General features: G+C 45.8%; 1 protein-coding gene across 1 annotated transcript in view; it reads right to left on the minus strand.

The window, feature by feature from the left end:
• SYNJ2 (synaptojanin 2) overlaps positions 1 to 16355 on the minus strand; it is a 101856-nt gene that overhangs the window by 23636 nt on the left and 61865 nt on the right. Inside the window, exons 14-16 of the mRNA XM_075267682.1 lie at positions 4410 to 4550; positions 2854 to 3046; positions 1939 to 2097 (exon numbers count right to left, since the gene is read on the minus strand). Coding sequence (XP_075123783.1) covers positions 1939 to 2097; positions 2854 to 3046; positions 4410 to 4550 — 493 coding nt within the window. The remainder of the gene's footprint in view (positions 1 to 1938; positions 2098 to 2853; positions 3047 to 4409; positions 4551 to 16355) is intronic.

The raw sequence follows: 16355 nt of genomic DNA on the forward strand, positions 1-16355 counted from the left end.
TGATGCTACCAAACACTGTTGCCTTCCACCAGAATGGACTACTTTGTTATGGCCATGGTTTTGCAAAATAGTCAGCACCTTACTCTTCTGGGTTATTAAAAAGTGAGTCTCAAGAGGTTGCATTCCTCTTTTTATCATTTGCCCTTTTAAGATGTATTCTGGCATATATTTATTATAAACATGTCATTTCTTTAAATCTCCTGATATTAAGATTCAGAAATTTGTGTTCAGATTATACATGTCACACAGTACATTACTTTAGAGTTAATCTGTTCAATGCATAGCTTTATGCACTATTAACCATGTACAGTCTGTCACATATTCCTGATTGTTATGTAAATGAAAGCTTTTGTTATAGAGTACATCGTGACTACAGTTTTGCACCAGATGTAAGTCTCACATCCATTACTTGTTCATAATATGTGGATAATATGACACTTCAGGCATTTTCAACCACCTGAAATGACAAGTGCACAATTCTTATTCAAATCAGATCCATGTGAGTAATGACAGTACTGATGTAACAAACGCTATTCAGCTTTTCCAGCAGCCAAGCAGTACTGTGGAAGCGTAACCTTTGTGGGATGTCATTACTTTGATATATCAGATATGAATTAGTATTGTACGGTTAGATCTAACTGTAAGGGGTTCAAGTACTGCCACTTCTACATAGGCTACTTTTGGCAAAATAAATGTAGACTATTTAAAAAAGTTGCTGATAATGTGATTAAATGCTTGTGGATAAGAACATCCCATATCGACTCTTTACATTTCAATGTAGGCACTTCCTACAATTCAGTATACAGTTAGTTTTTTTTTCTACATCACATCGCTGAACACCATCCAAAGTAGGCACTAGTCATACCACGATGTAAATTGTGTGCCAGCAATGAAGGATGGGAAATTTCAGCTCTGAGACCTGCAGAACTGTAAACGCAGCTCTGTATAAAAGCATTAAACGGGTGTTCAGCCCCAAAGGATTTTTCATACTGATTACCTATCCACAGGACTAATATTTAATATCTAATAATAACTAATATCTCAGCAATGAAGGTCCATTTAGGAAGCAGCATATTATTCACATGAAAACGGTCTGATTGTGCTTATAGTTCAATATGGTGACACAGTCCCTTTCAGATTATTTCCTTAACCGGTGTATGTAACAAACCATTCTGCACTTGTCAGCATGCTGTCTTTCCCAGCAGACACAGGCACCAGGTTATCTCTGTTAGGCTAGGTTCACACTTGCGCCTGTCCGCTAAAACAGCAGTCACCTGCGGACCCCAGAGTATAATGGGCCAGGATTCCGCTGTTTTTTTATTTTTACTGAAATCGGTGAAGAGAAAAGTCTACCGTGCAGGACTTTTCTCTCTGCCAATATTTGGCAGAATCTTCGGTGGAGTCTCCTACAGAAACTCCGACACAGATGTGAACCTACCCTTCCATGCTGCTGTAGATTATCAGCATGTGTGTATAATAAAGGTCTACTTCACCAACCACATCTTTCATGAGCAATATAGGTTTACAGTTTGTCCTGCATTCTGACAGTTTTCATGTTTACTGAACACTGGATTGTTTTCTGACTCCATATCTGCCTGCTCATCCAGCTCTGCCTACCACATTTTGCTTTGCCCTTCATTGCTTCGTGGCACCTAGAAGGCTCCTGTCATGTGCACCAGGAAAGTGAAAGTTATCTGGCAGTGTCTTCGCAGCGAGGGTTAATGGGAGGACAAGAGAAAGGCTACTTAGAGAACACCCTTGGGAGTGGCTAAAGGTCAAACTAGTTAGGCGGCACAGTGGGTAAGTAACCCACTGACCCTTACAGTGTACTTGAAATCAATGCTTTTTCTAGCCCTTCTTGTGTGTTTCCTAGATTACAGTCATCAGAGGTGCAAGGTATTGTAGTAATGTACTCTATGCCATTTAGGTACTACATACTTTTCCATTAGACTTTTGAAGTTGAAGTTGGTCAAACTCAAGCAGTTTTTTCCAGTCCTGACGCTTAATAAAGTAAAACACTTCTTCATACGTAAGGTCCAACCGGTAATTAAAGTCTCCACACCAGAAGACATAGTCGTGGGAAAAAACATTTCTGCCCTGTGGAAATAAGAAACTATAAATGTAAAAAAGGTTTACAGTTTTTGATTATAACCCTCTTGACAAGTGCAGGACAGTTTAGGATAGAGTAGATGAATCTATCACACAGGGCAGAAGGAGAACCACATAAAAATTATATTATAAAACATAGATCAGACACATTCATCACCACTATATAACAAACAATGGTACAAGCAAGTAGTCATATACAATGCTCCAGGGTTCTGTGGGCCATGAGCCCTTCAGTTATTGTCTAAGCCAATATCATTGGCACAAGCAATTAAGTATTAAGTGATCTGTCCCTTAGCAGTGGGCCTTTTCATTAAGGAGCACTGAATTCACCTTCTCAATAACCCTCAATAAATTCTATTTTGCATGGTGGTGTGGCCTGGATCCAAAGGTAAGCAATCAGATTTAGTGCTACATAAGTGATGTCAGCCTACGGCCACTCTCCCATTATATCTAGTGTTAACTCATTTACGTATCTCAATAATAGTAGTTTGGGATGTTATATGGATATAGAATAGATCCTCCAACAACCCCCAGGACCCAGTACAATATATGCATAAAGCCACAGCATATGCATGATTTCTGCCAGCAGACAGTCCACCATTAGCTCTAATCCTTATTTTTTAACATAAAAAGAGAATTGCCACACTCCCCAATCTGCCATGGCAAGGAGGCAACAATAATGTACAATGTTCTTCCTTAACAAGTTCAGTCACCCTCTGATTGGAATTTACCAGAGACACTTACCAGGGGGAAGTTTAATTTCTGGGTGATCTCTTTGTAATCCTCATTCCGTTCTTTCACTTGGGTTTGTCCAGCAGTAAAGTGACTACATATAAAGCAAAAACTTGTACTGTAGAACTGAAAGCGAACAGCCACTGCTCCTTTGTTCCCGGTTTTGCCTCCCATACCAGTCTTTACAGTGTCCACTGACAATTCTCTGTTGCAAGACATAAATTAGATTAATCTTGAAATGTGTGCCCACCGTTAATCTTCAGTTATGTTCCTAACCTGTGCCCTGGGAGATCCATGTAGCTTCACAGAAGATGGCAATGCTCATTAATAACAAGAAAAAGTTGGGATAATTTGTCGCTCAAAGTCACTGTTTCACTTGCTATGCTTTTTTTTTTTTTTTTTTTTTACTGCTACATACTGTAGTTTTTATTAACTTTTTAAACAATAAAAGCATCTGTATAACAATACAGGATTCTATAACTCTAATGCCCTTGCTACTCCAAAGAGCACATTTTCATATTGACAAAAATGGCAATATCTCAACAATGGAGGAACTAATTCATAATGCAATTTGATTCATGTGACCCATTTTCCCTTAGTGAATTGGTGCTTCTGCTGCAGAAATATCACCATTCTTGATAATACGAAAATGCATATGCTCTTTGGAGGAATGCGGGTGTTGCCACTCAGCTCCTTGGAAAAAAGGCATCGGCCTGGTGGTTTCAAAGAGACCAATTGCATATGGACAAAATAACATGGTCTCTCAGCAATGGAAGTATCAATTCACAAGGGAAAAACACTGCTCGATTCAGGTGACCCCAACTTATTTATCTGTGGGGCTGAGTTGAAATGCTGGGTCTGCAAATAGACAGCCTTTAATAACTAAACTGAGAACTTGGAACGTACACTGACTGATCTTCAAGACAAGTATTCCATTGTTCCTAGCTGTACAGTTCTCTTTATTTCTCTGTCCACCAACTTAAAGGGAACAGGTCAGCCTCAGGTTGTTTTTCCACCAAAAACTGGCCCTTTCATGTTCAAGTAATTCACTTTACTGCAACAAAAAGCTTACAGAGCAGCACCAATAGAAAGGGAGTTCTAAATGTTTGAAAGCATAAAAAGTCATATGCAAGTTATCTTAAGTAGTCACAGTGGTAATCACGCCTTCTGAAGATGATTCAACATACATGGACCGGGATAAAGGACTGCGCTTCACCAGACTGCAAGACAACCTCTTTATTAAAGTTCAGCACAATGCAATTCGGGCACAGATTGCCCTTCTTCAAGCTCAAAGGAACTTAGTTGTGAACAGGATCCTGGGCGATCTGTGCGAGGTTGTCTTGCAATCTGGTTATAGAACGGATGAGTCTTATTTTGAAGCATATCCAAGACAGAGTATGTGCAAGGATACTGGAGTGCTATATCCCTTCTGTCCAGCATGGATGTTGTGATGGGGAGATTGATAAACATTTACAGCAAGTACAAGGAATAATAAACAGCAAGGTGAGATCCTGTGTTTGACATTGTATACATCAACAAGGAACACACGTGTAATATGAATACATTACCTGATGAAAGGCATGTGGTATGGCCGAACAAAAATAAAAAGGCAGACTCCAACAAGTTGTCCGGAAGTCAGCATGATATACCGATGAGATCTGGAAATGGCCTTTTGTATCTGCTCTGACCACATTTTCCTATTTTTAGTGCTACAAATAAAATGAACATTATTTAGCTTTTACTACATATGTCTTTAGTTTATTGCTTTAGTCTAAACATACTATTCATACAATAGTTTCAACAGAAATAGCTACATCAGGACTATTTTTGGGCATTATGAGCTAACAGTTAAATATAGTACAGAACATGTGCTCGCCGATACAGTCCAAGTGTACAACAGTGAACTTTTATATCAACATGTCCAAAAGAAACGAAGGTTCTGCATCATCTATGGCCAGATGTCCTAAACTGAAGACAACTGTGAATCTTTAGAAACAGATATTAAATGTGATTCCACCCTGGGAATACTCTCCAGTGGTTGTCCGGGGTGAAAAATTTTAAATTTTTTTCTTCAATATCTGTGGGATTTTTGTTCATTGAAATTATGTAGTATTGCAGTCTTATGTGAGGAGGAAATTTTGCCACCCCCCCCTCCCCCATTTTTGTTTTATAATTTTTAACTCTGGGACTTACCAGGCAGGATCACAACACCCCATATACTAAGTAGCACTGGTTTACCAGAGTACACATATCATAAACTTTAAGTCAGTGAAGGAGGAGTAACAAGTAGTTCAGCAGGTCTCCATTTGGATCAATACTAGAGATGAGCGAACACTAAAATGTTCGAGGTTCGAAATTCGATTCGAACAGCCGCTCAATGTTCGTGTGTTCGAACGGGTTTCGAACCCCATTATAGTCTATGGGGAACAGATACTCGTTAAGGGGGAAACCCAAATCCGTGTCTGGAAGGTCACCAAGTCCACTATGACACCCCAGGAAATGATGCCAACACCTCTGGAATGACACTGGGACAGCAGGGGAAGCATGCCTGGGGGCATCTAACACACCAAAGACCCTCTATTACCCCAACATCACTGCCTAACAACTACACACTTTCCACATTCAAAAAAACCTCTATCAAAGTGGGAAAATACCTGGAAACCTTCTTTACTCCCCAAATGGATGGACACAAACCCCAATTTAAGCTCAACAAACAGTAACAACCACCCCTTTAAATCACGTTCCCCATGACAACCACAAATGGAATAGGCAATGGGAATTCCAAAAGCCCTCACCCTTAACTGTCATTTTGAGTGTGTGTGTGTGTGTGTGTGTGTGTGTGTGTGTGTGTGTGTGTGTGTGTGTGTGATGTGGTAAGACCTTCCAAAATTCACTTTTCTAGCCCTTAACATGAGCCCTTCCAAACAAAGTTACATGACCTTAAGCTGAGCTACCAGCAGAGATTGAGGCCCTTGGCATGAGTAGAGCCTTGCACCAGCAGTGTTTTTGGCACTTAGGGTGAGTTGAGCCTTGTACCAGCGTGTGTCCCTTAACATCAGGCGGGCCCTAAGTTCTGCGCTTTGCACAAAAGTTCCACATTAACTAGGCTGAATGGTACAAAGATTAGTAGGCCCGAGAACCAGGAACAGGTCTTGCAATGGCTGTCGGATAACGCTTAAAGCACATTGTCCACCAGCCAGTCAGCCTCTACCTCCTCTTACCCAACAGTCTTGTCCTCCTTCCACCCAAAATTCCCAATCTTCTCAGAACAATAACCCCAACTGTCCCTGCTCCCCAGAGCTGTTCTCCCTTCCTTTGACTGTACCGCAACCTGCCCCTCCATTTCGCGATTCCATGGACCTAACAGACGAGTATCTGTGTCCAGATGCTCAAACACTAGAGTCTCCTCCATTCCATCTCCGGTCGATTTGGTGGCGGATGACCAGCAACCCACCCTCATCGACGACGATGAGACGCAGTTGCTGTCAGGGCAGCCAGTTGACATGCGCATTGTGCAGGAGGAGGAGGCGAGACAGGAGTTGGAAGAGGAGGTGGTGGACGACGAGGACACCGACCCCACCTGGACAAGGCAGATGTCAAGCTGGGAAAGTAGTGTGGATGTTGAGGCAGGTGCAGCACCAAAAAGGGTAGCTAGAGGCAGAGACATGTCCAGAGGCAGAGGTCAGCTGCTTTGCCGAAGCCAGGCCAGACCCGGAATGTCCGAAGATGTTCCCTTTTGTACCCAGCCCAGAAAAACTCCCCCATCGAGGGCACGTTTCTTGAAGGTGTAGAGTTTTTTCAAGGAATGCGCCGAGGACAGATATAGTGTCGTCTACACAATTTGCCTCTCGAAATCGAGTAGGGGCCCTGAGAAGAGCAACCTGTCCACCACTTCAATGCACCGTCATTTGGAATCCAAGCAATGGAATCAGTGGCAGGCAGCAACGGCAGGACAAACGTCGCCCGCCGTTCATGCCACTGCCTCTGCTCACAGTGCTGGCGATGCACTCCAGAGGACGAGCCAGGACATCACTTCATCTGCCTCCGCCACTTTGTTGACTTCTCCCTCATCCTCCCCTGTTTCTGTCTTATCTCCTTCTCCTGCACCATCAAAGGCACCATCAGGCGCTTCTTTACAACAACCCACCATCTCTCAGACATTGGAGCGCCGGCAGAAATACACCGCTAACCACCCACCCACGCAAGCCTAGAACGCCAACATCGCTAAACTGCTGGCCCAGGAGAGGTTGGCGTTCCGGCTTGTTGAAACTCCCGCCTTCCCGGACCTGATGGCAACTGTGGCACCTCACTATGCCGTCCCTAGCCGTCTCAACTTCTCCCGGTGTGGCGTCCCCGCCTTGCACCAGCACGTGTCACTCAACATCAGGTGGGCCCTTAGTTCCGCGCTTTGCTGCAAGGTCCACTTGACCACCGACACTTGGACAAGCGCCTGTGGTCAGGGATGCTGCAGTGCTTATCTTTAATGACAGGCAGGGTGAATGTGGTGGAGTCTGTTCCCCGGGTGCAAACTGGGGTGGCCTATCTCCTCTCCCAGGCCAAAATTCATGGCAGGAGTAGACTGAAACCCTACGACGCTGCAACCTCCACCACAGCTACTAGCGGCAAACGCTAAAACACTGGTGTGGGGAGACGTCAGCAGGCGGTGCTGAAGCTCATCAGCTTGGGGGACAGACAGCACAGTGCCTCCGAGGTCAGGGATGCCATCCTGGCTGAGATGGCATTTTTTTTTCCCTGCTACACCTGGGGCCTGGCATTTTTACGCCTGTGATAATGGCTGGAACCTGGTAGCGGCTCTGGAGCTTGCCAGCCTCCAACACGTTCCATGTTTGGCCCACGTCTAACCTAGTGGTGCAAAGTTTTTTAAAAACATACCCAAATGTACCGAAGCTACTGTTGAAAATGCGGCGCTTGTGCGCCCACTTTTGCAAGTGCACAGGAGTCGCTGCTAGCCTAAAAACACTCTAGCAAGGCCTACATCTGTCCAAACACAGGCTGTTGTCCGTCATTCACACACGCTGAAACCCTACAATACCATATCTTGAGCAGGGTGTGTGAGCTGCACAGACCTTTGATGGAGTTCCATCTACAAAACCCAAGGGTTCCTCAAAGTCAGCAACCAAAGTTTCTGCACCATGAGTTTCCAGGGGTGGCAGAGTTATGGCTAGGGGAAGAGGCATGGATAGGGATGATGTCTAGGGGCAAAAGCAGTGTGGATGTGGAGGCAAGCTAAGCAGGAAAAACTGGGGGTACAAGCTAAGGCATGGACTGGGGTGATGTCTAGGGGCAAAAGCAGTGTGGATGTGGAGGCAAGCTAAGCAGGAAAAACTGGGGATACAAGCTAAGGCATGGACTGGGGTGATGTCTAGGGGCAAAAGCAGTGTGGATGTGGAGGCAAGCTAAGCAGGAAAAACTGGGGGTACAAGCTAAGGCATGGACTGGGGTGATGTCTAGGGGCAAAAGCAGTGTGGATGTGGAGGCAAGCTAAGCAGGAAAAACTGGGGGTACAAGCTAAGGCATGGACTGGGGTGATGTCTAGGGGCAAAAGCAGTGTGGATGTGGAGGCAAGCTAAGCAGGAAAAACTGGGGGTACAAGCTAAGGCATGGACTGGGGTGATGTCTAGGGGCAAAAGCAGTGTGGATGTGGAGGCAAGCAAAGCAGGGAAAATGGTGGCTAGAGGCAAAGGGATGTCCATAGGCAGCAAGGGCAAAGATGCAAAACTCTCCCGTTTCAAGAATTTTCCTGACTTGTTTCCCCACAAAACATTCCTGGGAGGAGGGCTGAAACACCACCCTCCTCCTCCTCCACTGTTAGATTGACCCCAGCTACGAGCTGAAAACGCTGCAACACTGGTGTGGGGAGACGTCAGCAGGCTGGGCTGAAGCTCATCAGCTTGGGAGACGGACAGCACACTGCCTCTGAGGTCAGGGATGCCATCCTGGATGAGATGGCAATTTGTTTATCCCCGCTGCCCCTGGGGCCAGGTTTTTTAGCTTGTTGGAGGGCTCTGGAGCTTGCCAGCCTCCAACACGTTCCATGCCTGGCCCACATGTTCAATGTAGTGGTGCAATGATTTTTAAAAACATACCCCAAATTAGCTGAGCTAAGGGTGAAAGTGCGGCACTTGGACACCCACTTTCCCAAGTCTACAGTACCTGGAGCTAGCCGCAATACACTCCAGCAAGGCCTACATCTGCCTGAAGCACCTACTGTTGTGCGAGGTCACCACACGCTCTAACCCTAGATACCGTATGTTCAGCAGGGTGTGTGAGCAGCAGAGACCTTTGATGGAGTACCAGCTACAAAACCCAAGGGTTCCTCAGAGTCAGCTCCCTCACTTTCTGCACCATGAGTTTCCATGGGTGGCAGACTTATGGCTAGAGGCACAGGCATGGATAGGGGTGATGTGTAGGGGCAAAAGCAGTGTGGATGTGGAGGCAAGCTAAGCAGCAAAAACTGGGGGTACAAGCAGCCGGTGACATCATCACTGACAAGCACAGCTGTCTGTCAGCTGACAGGCTGACTTTCACCAAAATGAACAGACAATGGATAGACTCATCATATACATGTCAGTTACATGACAAATTTAGTGCAATTTGCAAGTCCAAGATGGTTTGGAGATCTGCGGAGAGGAATCTCACCACCTCTTGCGGGTGCCATCATTTGGAAGGCAAGCCCTGGGCTCAGTGGGTGAGAGCAAGCGCAGGATAATCGTCGTTTGGCCTGGCGGCCACTGCCTCTTCCACTGTTGACAGGGCTGGCGCTGCAGTCCAGACCAGGAGCCAGGACACCTCCACATCTGCCTCTGACACTTTGGGGAGTTCACCCTTATCCTCACCTTTTCCTGCCATTTCTCCTTTTGCCCGCGCCATCATGCGCCTCTTCCCAGCAACTCCCCATCTCCCAAGCCTTTCATTTCATGCTAAAGTACAGCGCAACCCACCCACATGCCCAAGGCTTCAACGGCCTCATCTCAAGAAATCTGGCCCAGGAGATGTTGGAATCCCGGCTGGGGGACACTCTGCCCTTTTTGGGCAGAGTGTCTACTGCGCCACCGCACTGTGCCGTCCACACCAGCACTTTCCCCCAAACATGAGGCGGTCCCTAAATTCAGCGCTTAGCCCTAAAGTTCCATGTGACCAGTTACGAATGGACAAGTGCATGCGGACAGGGACGCTACCTTTCAATTTGGGCACAGTGGTTGAATGTAGTTGAGGCGTGGACCGGGTCGCAAAATGTGGTGGCCTGACTTGTCTCCCCACACAACATTCCTGGGAGGAGGGCTGAAACACCACCCTCCTCCGCTGTTAAATTGACCCCAGCTACGAGCTGGAAACGCTGCAACACTGGTGTGGGGAGACGTCAGCGGGCCGTGCTGAAGCTCATCAGCTTGGGGGCCAGACAGCACACTGCCTACAAAGTGAGTCATGCCATCCTCGATGAGACGGCAATGTGGTTTTTGCCACTGCACCTGGGCCCAGGCATGTTGTCATGTGTGATAATGGCTGTAACCTGGGATTGGCTCTGTAGCTTGGCAGCCTGCAACATATTCCATGCCTGGGCCACGTTTTTAACTCATTGCTGCTAATCTTTTGAAAAAGGTACCCCAATGTTCCTGAGCTACTGGTGAAAGTGTGGCGCTTGTGCGGATAGTTTTTAAAGTGTATAGTTGCCGCTGCTAGCCTCTATGCACTCCTACAACGCCTGTACCTGCTGGAACAACGGCTGTTGTGCGACGTCTCCACACTGCTGGCACTAAACATATCATGTGTTGAGCAGAGTGTGTGAGCAGCACAGACCTTTGATGTAGTTCCAACTCCAAAACCCTCGGGTTCGTCAAAGTCAACTCCCTCAGTTGCTCAACCATGAGTGGCCATGGGTGGCAGACTTATGTGAAATCCCATCCCATCCATTGCACTGGACACGAAACATTAGCATGCGCTCAGCACAACTTCGGATATGGCAGATGCGTTAAGCAGGGTGCAAGGTACAACACAGACCAGGCCCGAGCACCAGGAACAGGTGTTAGAAATACTGCAGCATCTGCCATTTCCTTCCAATTTTGGGGTTTTGGACCCGCCACCGACTTGTCTGGACCTAAGTGGGGATCATGAGACACAGTTGCCATCAAGGCAAGCTGTGGTCATGTGCGGTTTGCAGTAAGGGGGCAGTGCGCAATTGGAAGAGGAGTTGGTGGATGACGAGGCCACCGACCCCACATGGACAGGGGTGATGTCTAGGGGCTAAAGCAGTGTAGATGTAGAGGGAAGCTAAATCAACAAAAAACCTGGGTAGAAGCAAAGGCATAAACTGGGGTGATGTTTAGGGGTGAAAGCAGAGTAGATGTGGAGGGAAGCTAAGCAGCAAAAACAGTGGGTAGAAGCAAAGGCATGCAAAACTCTACCCTGTTGGAAGACTTATTCCTAGGTCTGGAACACGTTAATGGCCCCCCTGGACAAATTACTGCCACTCAGGGGCCTAGTGTCACCAGGAGGGACAAGTATAGGCGCATGTTGTGGGAATACCTGGCCGACACCAGCTCTGTCCTCTCCGATCCCTCTGTGCTCTACAGCCTAAACTTATTTTCTCATCTTTTTTTCTGAACTGCACATCTCTTGCCTGCTTCCTTTGGGATCTTAGAAATGGTGGTCCACTTCCACAGATGGTAACTTCAATAGACAGTGTAACGGGAGTAGCTGAGGGATCGCTGTCTTAACCACTTTTTGGCACAAAATTAACTTCCAAAGCCAAATATGGTGCAAGTATATGATGCAAGGACACCTACACACCTATCTCTGACACATTGGGGAGTTCACCCTCATGCGCCCTTTTGGCCTGCACCATCATGCGCCTCTTCCCAGCCACTCCACATTTCCCAAGCTTTTCATTGCAGGCAGAAGTACAATACAACCCACCCCCATGCCCAAGCCTGTAACAGCCTCATCGATAAACTGCTGGCCCTGGAGATGTTGGTGTTTGTTTATGCTTCTGGAGACCCAGGCCTTCCGTCAGCAGATGGCAGCTGGGGCACCTCCCTATGCTGGGCCTAGCCGTTACTACTTCTCTTGGTGTGCTGTCTCTGCCTTGCGCCTGCATGTGTCCCATAACATCAGTCGGGCCCAGAGCTCTGCGCTTTGCTGCAAGGTCCACTTGACCACCGACACATGGACAAGCGCCTGTGGTCAGGGATGCTGCAGTGCTTATCTTTAATGACAGGCAGGGTGAATGTGGTGGAGTCTGTTCCCCGGGTGCAAACTGGGGTGGCCTATCTCCTCTCCCAGGCCAAAATTCATGGCAGGAGTAGACTGAAACCCTACGAAGCTGCAACCTCCACCCCAGCTACTAGCGGAAAACACTGTAACACTGGCATGGGGAGATGTCAGTAGGCCGTGCTGAAACTGATCAGCTTGGGGGACAGACAGCACAGTGCCTCCGAGGTCAGGGATGCCATCCTGGCTGAGATGGCATTTTTTTTTCCCTGCTACACCTGGGGCCTGGCATTTTTGCGCCTGTGATAATGGCTGGAACCTGGTAGCAGATCTGGAGCTTGCCAGACTCAAACACGGTCCACGCATGGCCCACGTTTTCCAACTTGTTGGTGCCATGTTTCTTTGAAACCTACACCATTGTGCCTGATATACAGGTCAAAGTGGGGCCATTTTCGTAAGTGAGAACTAGCCTCTGCTAGGCAGAAAACATTCAGAGCACACTCCTCTCATCTTCGCACCGTTGGCTGGCGGAGGAAGACGAGGGGGTTGGAGTGGCATCTGATGTCCCTATCCCACACGAGGCTAGAGGGTGCACTTCAGTGCATCCCATTGCTTCACCACAAATGGTGTGAAGGGGAGTGGAAAATGGAGGAAATGGAGAGTGACCCTTACAGTTGGGGCCAGCAAAGGCATGCCAAGTAACACACTGGCACACATGGCTGACTTCATCTTGGGTTGCTTTTCAACACATATTTCACATCATGAAGAACAAATAATACTGGATTTTTTCAAGCCTCGAACCCCGGTCTAGGTCTAATGTCTGTTCCTTTCTTATATTAGGGGAGAGGGAAAAAAAATTACTTCAGTGATACGTTTAGCGTACATAGACTGACTATTAATGTGTATCCCACTTAGTGTTGTTAGGGTTACACACCGTCACAACCTGGCTAAAGCTTCTATAGCTGTTAATAAAGTCAACATAACTTTACGGTATCCAAAAAGACAGCTGGTACCGACAGAGAGCAAGACAAATGTCACCCAAAGCTGTGAGCTCTGAACACCCACAGTGACTTTGGCGTCATCATCATTATAAGGGAGCGGGTGGTAATAAATAACTTGGCAGTGCCTAAAACCCAAAAAGCTTATACAACTATATTTACATTAAGATACACAAATGAAACTTTTCAGTAGCATGTCATGAGACAAGCTGATAAGCTCTTCCTTTGTGCAGTGCTATTTGAAAGTTAAACGCTGCCTTTATTTTAATTCTGGAGAAGGTGCAGACATTAGATTTAGAACATGTTGTCTTCATTGTCCAAATCCTCTATATAGGTAACGTGTTTTTCGGGCCGAGCTGTCTGGGAACGAGCTGGTGCAGCACTGACAACCTGGGTGAATATGGCAAGAGCCTGAGATGTAGGGTGAATGAATCCCCAAATTATTTGTGGAATTCCCAGTGAGACAATGGCACTGTATACCAGTATTAAAAATTGTGGGTGCACATAACCCCCATATATTCTTTGAATTCCCAGTGAGACAATGGCACTGTATACCAGTATTAAAAATTGTGGGTGCACATAACCCCCATATATTCTTTGAATTCCCAGTCAGACAATGGCACTGTATACCAGTATTAAAAATTGTGGGTGCACATAACCCCCATATATTCTTTGAATTCCCAGTGAGACAAAGGAACTGTATAGCAGTATTAAAAATTGTGGGTGCACGTAACCCCCATATATTCTTTGAATTCCCAGTCAGACAATGGCACTGTATACCAGTATTAAAAATTGTGGGTGCACATAACCCCCATATATTCTTTGAATTCCCAGTCAGACAATGGCACTATATACCAGTAGTAAAAATTGTGGGTGCACATAACCCCAATATATTCTTTGAATTCCCAGTCAGACAATGGCACTGTATACCAGTATTAAAAATTGTGGGTGCACATAACCCCCATATATTCTTTGAATTCCCAGTCAGACAATGGCACTATATACCAGTAGTAAAAATTGTGGGTGCACATAACCCCAATATATTCTTTGAATTCCCAGTCAGACAATGGCACTGTATACCAGTATTAAAAATTGTGGGTGCACATAACCCCCATATATTCTTTGAATTCCCAGTGAGACAAAGGAACTGTATAGCAGTATTAAAAATTGTGGGTGCACGTAACCCCCATATATTCTTTGAATTCCCAGTCAGACAATGGCACTGTATACCAGTAGTAAAAATTGTGGGTGCACATAACCCCCATATATTCTTTGAATTCCCAGTGAGACAAAGGAACTGTATAGCAGTATTAAAAATTGTGGGTGCACATAACCCCAATATATTCTTTGAATTCCCAGTCAGACAATGGCACTGTATACCAGTAGTAAAAATTGTGGGTGCACATAACCCCAATATATTCTTTGAATTCCCAGTCAGACAATGGCACTGTATACCAGTAGTAAAAATTGTGGGTGCACATAACCCCCATATATTCTTTGAATTCCCAGTGAGACAAAGGAACTGTATAGCAGTATTAAAAATTGTGGGTGCACGTAACCCCCATATATTCTTTGAATTCCCAGTCAGACAATGGCACTGTATACCAGTATTAAAAATTGTGGGTGCACATAACCCCCATATATTCTTTGAATTCCCAGTCAGACAATGGCACTATATACCAGTAGTAAAAATTGTGGGTGCACATAACCCCAATATATTCTTTGAATTCCCAGTCAGACAATGGCACTGTATACCAGTATTAAAAATTGTGGGTGCACATAACCCCCATATATTCTTTGAATTCCCAGTCAGACAATGGCACTGTATACCAGTATTAAAAATTGTGGGTGCACATAACCCCCATATATTCTTTGAATTCCCAGTGAGACAAAGGAACTGTATAGCAGTATTAAAAATTGTGGGTGCACGTAACCCCCATATATTCTTTGAATTCCCAGTCAGACAATGGCACTGTATACCAGTATTAAAAATTGTGGGTGCACATAACCCCCATATATTCTTTGAATTCCCAGTCAGACAATGGCACTGTATACCAGTATTAAAAATTGTGGGTGCACATAACCCCCATATATTCTTTGAATTCCCAGTGAGACAAAGGAACTGTATAGCAGTATTAAAAATTGTGGGTGCACGTAACCCCCATATATTCTTTGAATTCCCAGTCAGACAATGGCACTATATACCAGTAGTAAAAATTGTGGGTGCACATAACCCCAATATATTCTTTGAATTCCCAGTCAGACAATGGCACTGTATACCAGTATTAAAAATTGTGGGTGCACATAACCCCCATATATTCTTTGAATTCCCAGTCAGACAATGGCACTGTATACCAGTATTAAAAATTGTGGGTGCACATAACCCCCATATATTCTTTGAATTCCCAGTGAGACAATGGCACTGTATAGCAGTAGCAAAAATTGTGGGTGCACGTCACCCCAATATATTCTTTGAATTCCCAGTCAGACAATGGCACTATATACCAGTAGCAAAAATTGTGGGTGTATATAGCCCCAATTCTATTGCTAGGGGACTTGCAGGGTATTTCTGAGGTGAAGGTGGGGGGGCACACCGTTGGAACGGGGATTTGGGGTGTATATATGGGGTATACGGGAATACACTGTCAGTGTGTTCCATTCAGGATCCTGGGAAAGCTGGGTTGCGGCGATTGAGCCCGTCAGTGCCACGTTACACTGACAAGCTTCTCCCTGGAATTGAAGTTATATGTAAGCCCAATATATTCTTTGAATTCCCAGTGAGACAATGGCACTATATGGCAGTAGCAAAAATAGTGGGTGTATATAGCCCCAATCCTATTGCTAGGGGACTTGCAGGGTATTTCTGGGGTGAAGGTGGGGGGGCACACCGTTGGAACGGGTATCGGGGGTATATATCGGGTATACGGGAATACACTGACAGTGTATTCCATTCAGGATCCTGGGAAAGCTGGGTTGCGGCGATTGAGCCCGTCAGTGCCACGTTACACTGACAAGCTTCTCCCTGGAATTTAGCTCTTATAAGAGCTGTTGGTTGTCTTCTCCTTCCTATCCTAGCCTGTCCCTGCCTACCCAGAATCTAACCCCTAGCTAACTGGACGGAAACCTCCGTCCTCGGTGAATTGCAAGCTCAGAATGACGCGAAGCTGGGCGGCGCTGTTCTTTTAAATTAGAGGTCACATGTTTTCGGCAGCCAATGGGTTTTGCCTACTTTTTTCAACGTCACCGGTGTCGTAGTTCCTGTCCCACCTACCCTGTGCTGTTATTGGA

Source organism: Leptodactylus fuscus, chromosome 3 (assembly GCF_031893055.1).
Source record: "Leptodactylus fuscus isolate aLepFus1 chromosome 3, aLepFus1.hap2, whole genome shotgun sequence".
Taxonomy (NCBI): Eukaryota; Metazoa; Chordata; class Amphibia; order Anura; family Leptodactylidae; genus Leptodactylus; species Leptodactylus fuscus.